This window comes from Pristis pectinata, chromosome 26 (genome assembly GCF_009764475.1).
Source record: "Pristis pectinata isolate sPriPec2 chromosome 26, sPriPec2.1.pri, whole genome shotgun sequence".
Lineage (NCBI taxonomy): Eukaryota > Metazoa > Chordata > Chondrichthyes > Rhinopristiformes > Pristidae > Pristis > Pristis pectinata.
In genome coordinates, this window is record NC_067430.1 from 17,241,055 (window position 1) to 17,254,854 (window position 13,800).

Sequence of the window (13,800 nt, forward strand, 5' to 3'; positions counted from 1 at the left end):
GGAATCTTCATGTACCTCACCAACAGGCATGAGTTTGGATACATTCTCTCTGTGGCAAACTGTCACACCGGTAACCTCCACAATGACCTCTGGCAGATCTCTGAAAACCAAAAGGTATGTGTAATGGGGGAATCAAAGAAAGGGAAGGTATGGTAGGGCACAGACATTTGACTCTGGCTGGTAATTCTTGGCCTGGGTAGCTGGGCTCCAGTAGGGCCCAGTGTTGAGAAAAATGGGGAATAAGTAAATGGAACAATACCTGATTTAACTTGTGGCCAGTGGGAGAACAGGAGCCTGGAGAAAGAAACAATATATTTTGGCATATAGTGCTATAATTATTGCAATATTTATGTTGTTTCTTTTTAAAGATACTAAATTAAAATGAATTTAGTCAAAACAGATAATGCTTGGAAGCAGTTTCCTCCTTCTTAAGATGTGACTTAGTTCAGGACAGATGTGCTCATGATGTAGCTGCTCACTGACTTGGGTCAGTAGGTCTCAGGAGATGGAGTAGTGAGCAAGGCACAGGAAACATGGCATCCCATTCATTTCTCTTTCTGTTACATTGCAGGATTGGGAGGAAAAGTACATTCATCCAAACTGGAGCAAAGCTTTCGAAGAGAAAACCTTCTTACAGGTAAGAAGACTAAGTTTTTGGTAAGTGTGGTACAAGGAGTCCAGATTGGGAACTCTTCCTGTTCCAGCTTGCAAAAGAAGCTGATCAATAAAGTAACTGTAAAGTGTGGTGTCCCCTGGAGAAACTGGGTCACCTTCACCCATGTGCCCTGATATCAGCACTTGGTATCTTCTCCTCCCACCACCACAGTGCGTGACATTGTCAACATATTAGCAGTCTGGTCTTTATAACATTCAGCACAGCATTATGTGTGATGATAGTGTGCAAAACTCATGTGTAGCAGTAGTGTCCAACAACCATGTATGATGGTAAACCTTGTGCAATGCTGGGTTTACTGTCCAGCAATGACATTTTGCCCTGGCAAAGGAGACCTTGGGCTGCACACACACCATCTACAAGTGCTGATGAGGCATGATATTCCTTATGGTTCCGAATCATTGCACATGGTAGCACAGATTGAAAATACTCTACTTACAATAAAGTCTCGTCAGTACCATCTAGCTCAGTACTATGGTGCAGAGAGGATTATTAAATGAGTGATGGATTGGGTGCTGTGAGGTGAGGATGCAGTCAGCTGCATGGTACAGATTCAAAGCAGTATACTTGTTCCATGATGTTTTACAGCCTTGTCCAGATGTTTACTGGTTCCCTATTTTTACTGAACGAGCCTGTGACGACCTTGTTGAGGAGATGGAACATTATGGACAATGGTCAACTGGAGGCAATGAGGTGAGTGGGCCAGTGATCAAGGATGGGGTGACTGTGTGTGTCTGATCATGACTCCTTAATGTTTCAAATGTCATTTTCAACTCTGTCCCAGGACACACGTATTCAGGGTGGATATGAAAATGTGCCAACAATCGATATTCACATGAATCAGATTGGATATGAGAAACAATGGCAGAAGTTTTTAAGAGAATACATTGCACCTTTAACAGAAAGGTTCTACCCAGGCTACTACACCAAGGTCAGTTTTACTGCCCTACTGTACCACGTTGTGGTTGTCTGCTTGTTTGCTCCTGCAACACTGGGGTGATGTAGGCATCAAGGTATCATTTGTTCAAACCCAGAAACTGAGAGCGTTACTGAATATCAATTGTAAAGTTAAGATTTGCCACTGAAGTTAGCATTGCAGGAGAGGTTAGAATTGCAGCACGGGGATCGCAGATGGTTGGTGGAGAGGAGCTTGCAGAGATTAGGAGGAACAAAATGAAAGTGGAGTATGAAAGCGATGTTGAAAATTTTAACTCTGACAGTTTGTTGAACCAGGAGCTGATGTAATTCAGTGACATGGCTAAATGGATCAGCAGAACCTGGTGCAGTGGATGAACTGATATGTGGAGAGTGGAAGAGGGGAGGCTAGCCAGGAGAATATTTGGAATACTCTGGAAATAAGAAAGATATGATTATGGGCTGCATTAAAAGGAGAGCTGAGGCAGAGGCAGTTAAATGCCATTATGGAGGTGAAAATATAAGTAGAATTGGGGTCCAAAGTTAAGCTCAGATCAAATATTGGCTTGGTTGCCATGTTTTTGCTTCAGCTGATGGAGGGTAGGAGTCTGTAACAAGGGAATGGCATTGTAGCAGGAATCAAAGACAATGGCTTTGGTCTCCTCAGTATTCTTAACCCAAAAGATATAGTTTGGTTGCTGGTTCCGAGGCCAGATTTGGGTGGTCAGGAAGACCAACAGTCCTATCATGCCTGTGTTGAGACTATGTGAGGTGCGGGAAAAGAAGTGTTTGGATCAGAGCCTGTACTGTCATTGTGATGGTTGGGGTGGTGGAGATTGGTAGGTATGAAGGTCTTGCATCCTCTAATATCACTGCATTGTGGTGGTAGGAGGAGGAGATACCAGGAGTTCACAGTAAGGTCTCAGATTGGGAGAGAGATATCAAGAGCATTTGCCTCGTTGGGGCAGAAGGGACTGGGTTTGGTAGGACTATAAGACATTGGAGCAGAATTAGGCCATTTGGCCCATTGAGTCTTCTCTGTCATTTGATCGTTGCTGATTTTATTTTTCCCTCCCAACCCTATTCTCCTGCCTTCTCCCCATAACCTTTGATGCCCTTACTAATCAAGAACCTATCAAACTCCACTTGAAATATACCCAATGACTTGGCCTCCACAGCTGTCTGTGGCAATGAATTCCACAGATTCATCATCCTCTGGCTAAAGAAATTCCTCCTCATCTCTGTTCTAAGGGATGTCCTTCTATTCTGAGGCTGTGCCCTCTGGTCCAAGACTCTGCCACTACTGGAAACATCCTCTCCACATCCACTTTATCCAGGCCTTCCAATATTTGGTAGGTTTCAATGAGATCCCCCCTCATCCTTCTAAACTCCAGTGAGTACAGGCCCAGAACCATCCAATGCTCCTTATACGTTAACCCTTTCATTCCCAGGATCATTCTTGTAAACCTCCTCTGGACCCTCTCCAATGCCAGCACATCCTTCCTTAGAAATGGGGTCCAAAACTGCTCTCAATACTCCAAATGTGGTCTGCCCAACGCCTTAAAGCCTCAGCATCGCATCCTTGCTTTTATATTCTAGTCCCCTCGAAATGAATGCTAACATTGCATTTGCATTCCTTGCTACCAACTCAACCTGCAAGTCCACCTTTAGGAAATCCTGCACTAGGACTCCCAAGTTGCTTTGCACCTCCGATTTCTGAATTCGCTCCCCATTTAGCAAATAGTCTACACCTTTATTCCTTCTACCAAAGTGCATGACCATACACTTCCCTGTGCTGTATTCCATCTGCCACTTCTTTGCCCATTCTCCCAACCTGTCCAAGTCCTTCTGCAAACTTCGTGCTTCTTCAACACTACCTGCCCCTAGAGGTACCTTTGTATCATCCGCAAACTTGGCCACAAAGCCATCAATTCCGTCACCTAGATCATTAACATATAATGTGAAAAGTAGCGGACCCAACACCGACCCCTGCAGAACACCACTAGTCACCAGCAGCCAACCAGCAAAGGCCCCCTTTAATCCCACTCTTTGCCTTCTATCAATCAGCCAATCTTCTATCCATGCTGGTACCTTCCCTGTAATACCATGGGCTCCTAACTTGTTTAGCAGCCTCATGAATGGCACCTTGTCAAAGGCCCTCTGAAAATCCAAGTAAACAACATCCACTGACTCTCCTTTGTCTATCTTGCCTGTTACTTCCTCAAAGAATTCCAACAGATTTGTCAAGCAAGATTTCCCCTAAAGGAAACCATGCTCACTTCAGCCTATTTTATCATGAGCTTTCAAGTACCCCGAAACCCCATCCTTAATAATGGACTCTAATATCTTACCTACCACTGAAGTCAGGCTAACTGGCCTATAATTTCCTGTCTTTTGCCTTCCTCACTTCTTAAAGAGTGGAATGACATTTGTGATTTTCCAGTCTTCTGGAATCATTCCTGACTCTAGTTATTCTTGAAAGATCACTACTAATGCCTCCACAATCTCTTCAGCTACCTCTTTCAGAATCCTGGGTGTAGTCCATCCAGTCCAGGTGACTTATCCACCTTCAGACCTTTAAGCTCCCAAGCACCTTCTCCTTAGTAATAGTGACTATACTCACTTCTACCCCAACCTCTCTCAAACTTCTGGCATGTTGCTGGTGTCTTCCACAATAAAGACTGACGCAAAATACTTATCCAGTTTGTCCGCCATTTGTTTGTTCCCCATTACTGTCTCTCCAGTGTCATTTTCCAGTGGTCCAATGTCCACTCTTGCCTCTCTTTTACTCTTTATATTTCTGAAAAATCTTTTGGTATCCTCTTTTCTATTATTGGCTAGCTTACCTTCATATTTCATCTTCTCTCCCCTTGATTGCTTTTTTAGTTGACTTTTGTTGGTTTTTAAAAGCTTCCCCATCCTCTAGCTTCCCACTAATTTTTGCAATATTGTATGCCCTCTCTTTTGCTTTTATGCTGCCTTTGACTTCCCTTGCCAGCCACAGTTGCCTCATCTCCCTTTAGAATGCTGCTTCTTCTTTGGGATGAACTGATCCTGTGTCTTCTGAATTACTTCCAGAAACTCCTGCCATTGCTGCTCTACCGTCATCCCTGCTAGGGTCCCCTTCCAATCACCTTTGGCCAGCTCCTCTCTCATGCCTCTGCAGTTACCTTTACTCAACTGTAATACTAATCCATCTGATTTTATCTTCTCCCTCTCAAATTGCAGGGTGAATTCTATCATATTATGATCACTGCCTCCTTAGGGTTCCTTTACTTCAAGCTCCCTGATTAAATCTGGTTCATTGCACAACACCAAATCCAGAATTGCCTTTTTCCTAGTGGGCTTGACCACAGTCTGTTCCAATCTACCTGCATATTGAAATCCCCTATGACCACCGTAACGTTGCCCTTTTTACATGCCTTGTCTATCTCCCATTGTAACTTGTACCCCACATCCTGGCTACTATTCAGAGGCCTCCAAAGGGAGGCCTCTGAACTCCCAACTCCCAACAGGGTCTTTTTACCCTTGCAGTTTCTTAACTCTACCCACAAGGATTCTACATCTTATGATCCTATGTCACTTCTTGTTAAGGATTTGATTTCATGTTTTACCAACAGAGCCACCCCGCCCTCTCTGCCCACCTGCCTGTCTTTTTGATAGGATGTGTACCCTTGGATGTTTAGCTCCCAGCTGTGATCTTCTTTCAACCACAATGTCTAACTGCACTATAAGTTCATCTACCTTATTTCGTATACTGCATGCATTCAAATATAACACCTTCAGTCCTGTATTCACCACCCTTCTTCTCAAATTTGTTTCCATGTTGTCTAAAGTTAAATTCTTATCCCTTTCCGAACTTTCTGTCTTATTCTTTATTCTGGAGACTTAAGTAACCTCTCCTGCACTCTCCTCTTTTACATTTTCCATACTTTTCCAATCTGTTGAATCCACCCCCTACTAGTTTAAAGCCCTATCTTCAGCCCTAGTTATGCGATTCACCAGGACCCTGGTCCCAGCATGGTTCAGGTGGAACCCGTCCCATCAGAATAGCTCCCTCCTTCCCCAATACTGGTGCCATGTCCCACAAATTCAAACTCACTTCTCCCACACCAATCTATGAGCCACGCATTTAACTCTGATCTTATTGACCCTGTACCAATGTGCATGTGGCACAGGTAGCAGTCCAGAGATTATTACCTTTTTGGTCCCTAGGAAGAGGGATTGTACCCAGAATTAGTTAACTGGCTGGAAATGGGGAGACTGAGGCCTCTGTTAAACCCTAAGTGGATTATGGAGGCAGGAGTCAGGTTGAAGGTTCAAGGTCTGAGGCCTTGAGTAGCTGCAGAAATGGGTTAGAGATATGGTGGGGGGAAGGCTATGGTTTGATTGGGGGAGGGGTAGAAGGCTGAAAGCTCTGTATGGGACTAACTGATGTCCCATTTAAGGGAAATCCAGTTTGTCTTAGATGTGCCCAACAATGATTGCTCTTGGGACAAGGACAACATGGTTCAAGCTCCCATCCTCCTCCACAATGCTCTGAAAGGAGCATTACACAAGGAATGACATATCCCATGTACCTCTGATGTGAATTCACATGAGAGGCAGAAAGGTGATACTCACACAGTCTGGGAATGACATGAAACAACCTGGTAATGATTGTTATCGAGTTTCATCTTGGGAAAAAAACAGCATTAAGCAATTAAATTTCTAGGCAGGTGTGCTTTCAGATATTGCAGAGGGGCAGGCGTGTGGGAGCAGGCACTAGATTAAACACTTCTTGCAAAGCAGATCAATGAGTGACCTTGACAGGTGACATGGCATCATCATCCTTAATGACAAGCCTACCTGTAGCTTCAAACAAAGTGTATGCAATGAGTAATGAGGTGCTTGTTCCAGCAGATCCTGGGGTCATCAAGTCAGTCAGCAACTGAGGGAATGAATTGGAGAATAGAGACAGGGACATATTAAATCTGTTTGAAGTTCCTGACCTTCCTCTTAAATGGTGTTTGTTTATAAATCTGTGACTATTGGACTGACTAACACACAGTGAAATGATTTTCAGTCTGCCTGTGACCCTAACTTTCCATATCAGGCATTTTAGGTACATGCTTGGATGTTGAGGCCCAAGTTAAGAGATCGAGGGTTTTAATCACACAGCTTAACTGCAACTGCCCTTCCCACTCCTTTCTCCAAAATTCTTAGAACTAATAAGCAAATATTCAAAAGAAAAGGGGGAAGCATTTTAATACCCCTGTGACTTTTCATCCTGGTTATCCACAGCAGATCAGGAGATTCATTTTCAATCATCTGGGATGCCCAATTAGTTAAAGAATCACAAGAATCCCTTCACCCCCATCCACATGGACTGGGATTTTTTTTTCTCTTTCCCAAGAGTGACTAAGGAGTAGTGATCTTCTCCTGACCTCTCCCCATTGGCCCTGATGAAAAGTATTTGTGAACTTTTGGCTCATATCTGGGTTGGACTCTGTTCTGATGCCTCCTCCACAATTGATTGTAGCTTGCCAACATTCTCAGCACTGGAATAGGGAGCAGAGGAGAGAATATCTGTGGAAGGGAGCAGAAATGATGGGGGGAAAGGTAGTTGTGAAAATAATAAAGAAATTCATTGCCAGACTATTCCAGTTTAGTATTACACCTAACTATTAAATTAGTAAACTATTGATTAGGGGCAGAGACAATAAGAGTCTAACAGACCCACTAACAGCCTATTATAATTATAAACTGTTATAGCTGATGATTGTTATCACCATATTGTTATCACCATGGTTACTAATGTTGGTTTTGTTTCTTCCATGTTAAACTTTTGCTCTCAGGCCAACTCGTTTCTGAACTTTGTAGTGAGATACAAACCTGAGGAGCAGCCCTCGCTTGAACCCCATCATGATGCCTCAACCTTCACTGTTAACGTAGCTCTAAACAGGGCAGGAGTTGATTATGAGGTAAAACCAGTTCAGTCTCACTGGAATACAGCAGGAGGAATTGCCTGGGATGCTGGAGGAACCTGAGACCTAGGTACAGGAGAGGTGCAAGGCCTGGGCTGGAGATAGCTGAGGCCCAGGTGCAGACACGACCTGAGAACACAGGGCTTTGTAAGATGGGATTTAGTTCTCTTTACCCAGTGTCTGCTCTCTAATGGATGCTGCATGGTATTGCTTCATGCCCCTCTTCTTTCTTGCAGGCATTCTTTGACCTGGCCTTTGTAGTTAGATATAAACCTGATGAACAGCCATCTTTAATGCCACATCATGATGCTTCTACTTTTACTGTAAACATTGCACTCAACAAGGTTGGAGTTGACTATCAGGTAAGTTGGATGCTTGAGATGGGCCAATCTGATTCACTCTGTACTCAAGTAAGAAGCGTGTTTCATGGGCTGTTCCACAGGAGCCTGCACTGGGACTTGAAGCATGGCTCTGATATTTACACTGACATTTATTGATTGGCTCCCTGCAAAGTCCTGAAGAGTGTGGTAAATTGATTCTTCCTCTTCGTTCTGGTCTTGCATGTTTAACTTTCTGAAGATGTCTTTGAGCTGTGGAATGTACCAAATTCAGCGGGTGCATGGTTGATCTAATCATTAATGACCAGCGAAGATTGACATTTGATTATTCAACTAATGATTGTCTGTTATACTCCGGGGAAGGTAAGGATATGTCAGGATTCTGATTTAGCCCATCAAGGGGACTAGTGCTGATGAACAGTTAGTTTAACAGCTATTGATAATGTGTACAGCTTGATATTCATTGGTGAATGTTTGTATATTTATTTGCAATAAGTTTTGTGATACTCTCACTTTTTCTGCCAGGGCAATCTGAGTCACAACTCTTGTACTAGTTGCAATTTTTGATGTTGGGTTCTGATCCCAGAATGTGTCCTTGCAACCACAGTTATCTTTGAAAATGACATCAATCTCTGTGACCTTTTTACATGTAATGTTTAATTTAATTGCAGAACTTCCTTGTCCATCCAATTCTGCCCTTTCTATTCACTCTTGCATTTCCTATGATAATTGAGATGGACTGAAGTTGATCAGATGAACCTCGCCCTACTCCTTCTCCCAGGATGAGATGGATTTTGAGGACTAAAACAAATAAAGTATTCTTGGTTTTCATTCCAGTATTAACAGTTGCTGTTTGATGTAGAATAGTTAGGGATCTAACTTCTGCCATTCGAAGAGGATCATAAAACACCTCAGTCCTTAACTGTCCATATGACCCTTAGTGTGTTTCTGTCTATGTATTTAGAACTTTGTACCTCTCTGTTTCTCTTTCCAAGTTAACTGAGGGATTACTGTGAGCAAATAGTGTGGACACCCCTTCCTCCACCACACAAACAGCCAATGTTACCAAGGAAATAAAATCTGAGACTGAAGATTGAACAAAAATGTGAAAGCAAAAACTGTTGAGGTTCACTTTATAATAAAGATCCAGTTTGTGAACCAGATAGAAAGAATTATAAATTGAAGATTAACTACTCCGCCTTACTTTGGAAATTGCTGATCTGCTTAATAACTTATTTATAGGAATTTTCTCAGTTCAAGTGACTTCTCAAGGAGAATGAAAAACACTGTGATGCTGGAGGAACACAGCAGGCCAGGCAGCATCCATGGAGAAAAGCAGGCGGTCAACGTTTCGGGTCAGGACCCTTCTTCAGAACTGAAGATAGGAAAAGGGGAAGCCCAATATATAGGAGGAAAAAGCAGAGCAGTGATAGGTGGACAAAAGAGGGGAGGCGGGGTGAACACACATTGGTGAAAGGTAGATGCAGGTAAGAGATAGTGATAGGCAGGTGCGGGGGAGGAGGGGTGGGAGAGAGAGGGGAAAAAAGGCGGGGGGGAAGAGAGAGGCTTGGAAAGGGAAGAAGAGAAGAAGCATAGGGGGGGGGGGTGCATTACTTAAAGTGGGAGAATTCAATGCTCTTGCTGTTAGGCTGCAAGGTTCCAAGACGGAAAATGAGGTGGTGTTCCTCCATTTTGCGCTTGGAATTCTCCTGGCAGTGGAGGAGGCCAAGGACTGTCATATCAGTGATAGTGTGGGAGGGGAGTTGAAGTGACTGGCAACAGGGAGATGCAGATTGCGGTTACGGACAGAGTACAGGTGTTCTGCGAAATGGTCACCTAGTCTGCGTTTGGTCTCACCAATGTAGAGGCGGCCACACTTGTAGCACCGAATGCAGTAGATGATATTAAGGGAGGTGCAGGTGAATCTCTGTCTCACCTGAAAGGACTGTTTGGATCCCTGGATCGAGGTGGTGCAGGGGCAGGTGTTACACCTATGGCGGGGGCAGTGGAAAGTTCCCAAGGTGGGAGCGGGATGGGTGGGGAGGAGTGAATAGGGAGTGGCAGAGAGAGCTGTCCCTGCAAAAGGCAGAAAGGAGTGGGGAGGGGAAGCTATGCTTGGTAGTGGGGTCCCGTTGGAGATGGCGGAAGTGGTGGAGAATGATGTGTTGGATATGTAGGCTGGTGGAATGAAATGTGAGGACAAGAGGGACCCTATCCCTGTTGGGTCTGGGAAGGGTGGGGGTGAGAGCAGAGGTTCGGAAAATGGCAAAGATGCAGGTGCGAGCTCTCTCGACCACAGTAGGGGGGAAGCCATGATTAGAAAAGAAGTTGGATATCTCGGATGTCCTGGAGTGGAAAGCCTCATCATGGGAGCAGATGCGGTGGAGGCAGAGAAATTAAGAGAAAGGGATGGCATCCTTGCAAGAGACAGGGTGGGAGGAGCTGTAATCGAGGTACCTGTGGGCATCAGTGGGTTTATAGAAGAGATTCATCTAGATTCCAGCATATGCAGTCCTTTGTTTCTCAAGGAGAATGTTCATTTATGGCTTTTGAAAGTTGCTGGTATCTGAAATGAAAAGAGGGTCTGAATTGAGTTCATGTGATTGGCTGTTGCTATGTTAGGGGAGTTTATAAAGGCTGACATTTGTCATCTGACCTTTCCATAACTTGTTTTCACCACGTTGGGGATAAGTGCAGTCAGTGCCTTACTCATATTTCTAGGGTTAGACAAAACATCACTGATTCATCTTTTAGGAGAAATTTGACTCAAGGTGGAATTACTACTCCACCTTTGGCTTAGAGCAGCATAGCTGAAGATCCTGCCTCCTTTCAGTCAAGACTATTTCCCAGTGCATGACCCTGTGCAACATTCAGTAGACAGGACTTAATAACAGGACCATTTTTACCCTTGTGTCTCTGTTCATGTGAATGTTAATTTATCAATTGTCTAATTTTTTATTCTGTGATTAACTGTATTGAGGGTCCAAATACACATTTCTCCAGGTTTCTCTGCATATTTGACTTTATTCTGGCCTGTCTGGTGTTAGCCTACAGAACTGACTGAGTGTATAACTGTCTAGCATTTTACTGTGTGTACCTCAGGACTGATTGCCCTAGCAGTGTATAACAGGAATGAACACTGGTATATTTCTTGTTGTATTTCCTTATCTTGCCTTCAACCAAGGTTAGCAGAAAACCATTCTTAGTGAGACTTGATCATTGTTTGTTCAGCATTTGTTCCTAAGGATAGACATTGCTATTAAACCTAATGGTTGTTGTCTTTTGCAGGGAGGTGGCTGCAGGTTCATCAGGTATAACTGTTCCATTCAAGCACCTCGGAAGGGCTGGGCCCTCATGCATCCAGGAAGACTGACTCATTACCATGAGGGTCTTCCAACCACCAGCGGAACACGATATATTGCTGTCTCTTTTGTTGACCCTTAAAGTGCTTAGCATCTGAGTGTATGCAGTGGAAGCTGTTACAGATGTCAGTTTGCAACAAACTTAACTTTTCTTCTTTAAGGTATTACAGCATGGACAGCTCATGTCCCTCTCTGTATATAATGGTTAATAAATTTTTCTAGGTGCTAAGTTCTAAGGGATAGTTACAGCAGGTGTATTTGTCAGTTGTGAAAGTTAATATCAGAATAATCAAATCCCAGGCAAATGACATGAAACACAGATACAGAGGTACCACATCTCATGGTAACCTGACAGTATATGATCCAGAAATCCTGGAGGTATATGGCTACTCTATGCCATTATAACCAAAGAGTTTGTAATAGTGGAACCTGGAAGTACAGGTCCATCCCACCACATAATAATCAGTGAGTTTCTTGGTGGTACTGGAGGTACACAATTGGCCCAACTCATAGCAACCAGAAGATGTTATCTAGGGATCCTGGAGGTACAGGCTATACTTTCCATAGTAATGAGCATGAATGCTGAAGGTAGACCACTACTCCATCCCACTTTGTTTTGAGTTGGGAGGAATGAGTAGTATTGGAGCTGTCAGACTCTAGCTCTGTACCCGTCCTGGATTTCAGTCCTCTATCTACGATGCTGAACCAATGCAGTCAGAATGAGAGGGGAGTGACTACAATTGGCTTTGACTGTGAGATCACAGAACATACATGTGTGTGGACCATGGCTTGACAAGTTAGCATCAGCTGTGATATTTCAGTTTTCCTGCTGACACTTGTACTCTGAACATCCATGGAGTAGCACCCTGAGAATAGGGATAGGAAACAAAAAGATTTGATTATTACGATTTGCAGGAAGAGATGGGCAGTGAATTTGCCTGCACATTGCACTTACTTCACAATTAACTGGTAGCTGAGATTATTGTTTGACTAAGCTAGTAATACAGGAAATCATGAACTACCTCTTCACACAAATGATGCAAGAATTAAGAATGCTGCCTTGTATGGCCATTGCTGTAGTGTATAAAAGAAAGAGTTGCCTGTGAAATGAAGGTTAGATGTATGTGGAGAAAGGCCAAGGAATTATCTGTTTCTCTTCATGTAAGTATAGACTGTCAAGCACCCTGCTAACTATCCCTCATTAGAAACTTCTGGTGTTCACTGCCTGTAGACCCTCTGAACTATTGTTTGAGAATATGTCAAGCATTCTGCATACACTATCAAATATTGCTCCATCTTGTTTTTGCTAGCTGATCTCTAGCCTTGGCTTCACTATTACAGTCAAAGACTCATCAACCATCATTTTTTTTTACTTTTGTCTTCAATACCTCCCATCACAGAAATCAGTTGTTTTATCTCAACAGATGATGTGTTGAAAATATAGTTACAGACTCCCCACCTTGCACTGAACTGCTAACACCATTATTCTGCTCTGCTTACAGCTCCAGTATTCAGAAAGTAAACATCTAGTCTAACTGAACGTTATTAGCTCTGCTAGGAATGCAGTAAACGGGAGTTGGTAAGAATTATCACCCCATTGGGAAACTTACAAACAAATAGGGGTAGAAGCAGATTGGATGGGGAAACCGTGAGGAGAGGAGGTGCTTGGATGCATAAAACCTTGTGTGCCAATAGCATTAAGAACTTTCTTCCTGACGTCAGTTTTCCTTGTTTCCATTTAGAAAGTGGAATATTCCAACTCAGATTTTTCATGGGATTGACAAATGTAGGAAAACTAAGTACCAGCCCTGGAAGTTGAAATCATGTGTCCTCAGCAGGTTATACAAATTGGCCATCTGTTGAGCCTCGTACACAAATCACTGCAATTATATAATCCCCTAAAATCCGGTCAGAGATGAAAAGTTCTTTACAGGGAGATGAACAGAAGGAAAACAGATGGAAAGGAAAATTTGAGAAAATGTGAGGCCCTTCTCCTCATTCATATATTGTCAAAATAAAAACTTCTATAGTGAAACATTTTGCTGTTAGTATTTTCTAAAAGATGTTTCATCTCGTATGTTTGCTATTGATTGGAGTGATTGGCAATGAAGAGCTGTTCAACCTTTGTGAGCATGTTAATATTAGCTTAGAGATGGGAAGAACTTAAAATGAAAAACTGCTATGTAGTGGTTAAGTAGGAGAAATTGTTAGTTCCCATTAGGTATTGTAGAGGTTACCATAGCTGAAATCACTAGTTTAGCTTGAAAAGGAATGTTTAAAGTACACAGCTTGGTTTATTGGCATTAGCTGTACTTACAACATTTGCCACAACTGATTACAAGAACATCCCAGCTGTAGTTTGCTTCCATTTTTCTGACTCAACTTTTCCACTTCTCTGACTTAACTTTTCCACTTTGAGCTCATTTAATTACCCTTCCTACTAACTTGGAGGTTGAGATCATAGAGTCATGAATAAGTCAATAGAATTGCACAGCATGAAAACAGGCCATTCGGCCCAATGTGTCCACACCAGTCAGTGGGCAAAC

At 43.0% G+C, this 13,800-nt stretch overlaps 1 protein-coding gene and 1 long non-coding RNA gene across 5 annotated transcripts in view; one reads left to right on the top strand and one right to left on the bottom strand.

Moving 5' to 3' along the window:
* plod1a (procollagen-lysine, 2-oxoglutarate 5-dioxygenase 1a) overlaps nucleotides 1-13,286 on the top strand; it is a 28,643-nt gene extending 15,357 nt beyond the window's left edge. Inside the window, exons 14-20 of one of the 3 annotated variants that reach the window (XM_052039039.1) lie at nucleotides 1-114; nucleotides 572-637; nucleotides 1,262-1,366; nucleotides 1,458-1,604; nucleotides 7,426-7,551; nucleotides 7,791-7,916; nucleotides 11,181-13,273. In XM_052039039.1, the coding sequence (XP_051894999.1) occupies nucleotides 1-114; nucleotides 572-637; nucleotides 1,262-1,366; nucleotides 1,458-1,604; nucleotides 7,426-7,551; nucleotides 7,791-7,916; nucleotides 11,181-11,336 (840 nt within the window). In that variant the 3' untranslated portion in view covers nucleotides 11,337-13,273. Of the gene's footprint in view, nucleotides 115-571; nucleotides 638-1,261; nucleotides 1,367-1,457; nucleotides 1,605-7,425; nucleotides 7,552-7,790; nucleotides 7,917-11,180 lie in introns of all 3 variants that reach the window. The other 2 variants (XM_052039041.1, XM_052039040.1) reach the window with 2 other exon arrangements.
* The window catches only part of LOC127583267 (uncharacterized), a 17,355-nt gene continuing 3,555 nt past the window's right edge, over nucleotides 1-13,800 (bottom strand). The window contains exons 2-5 of one of the 2 annotated variants that reach the window (XR_007958233.1): nucleotides 10,350-10,458; nucleotides 6,437-6,518; nucleotides 260-294; nucleotides 1-100 (exon numbers count right to left, since the gene is read on the bottom strand). This is a non-coding gene — a long non-coding RNA (uncharacterized LOC127583267). Of the gene's footprint in view, nucleotides 101-259; nucleotides 295-6,436; nucleotides 6,519-10,349; nucleotides 10,914-13,800 lie in introns of those variants that run through there. The other variant, XR_007958231.1, reaches the window with a different exon arrangement.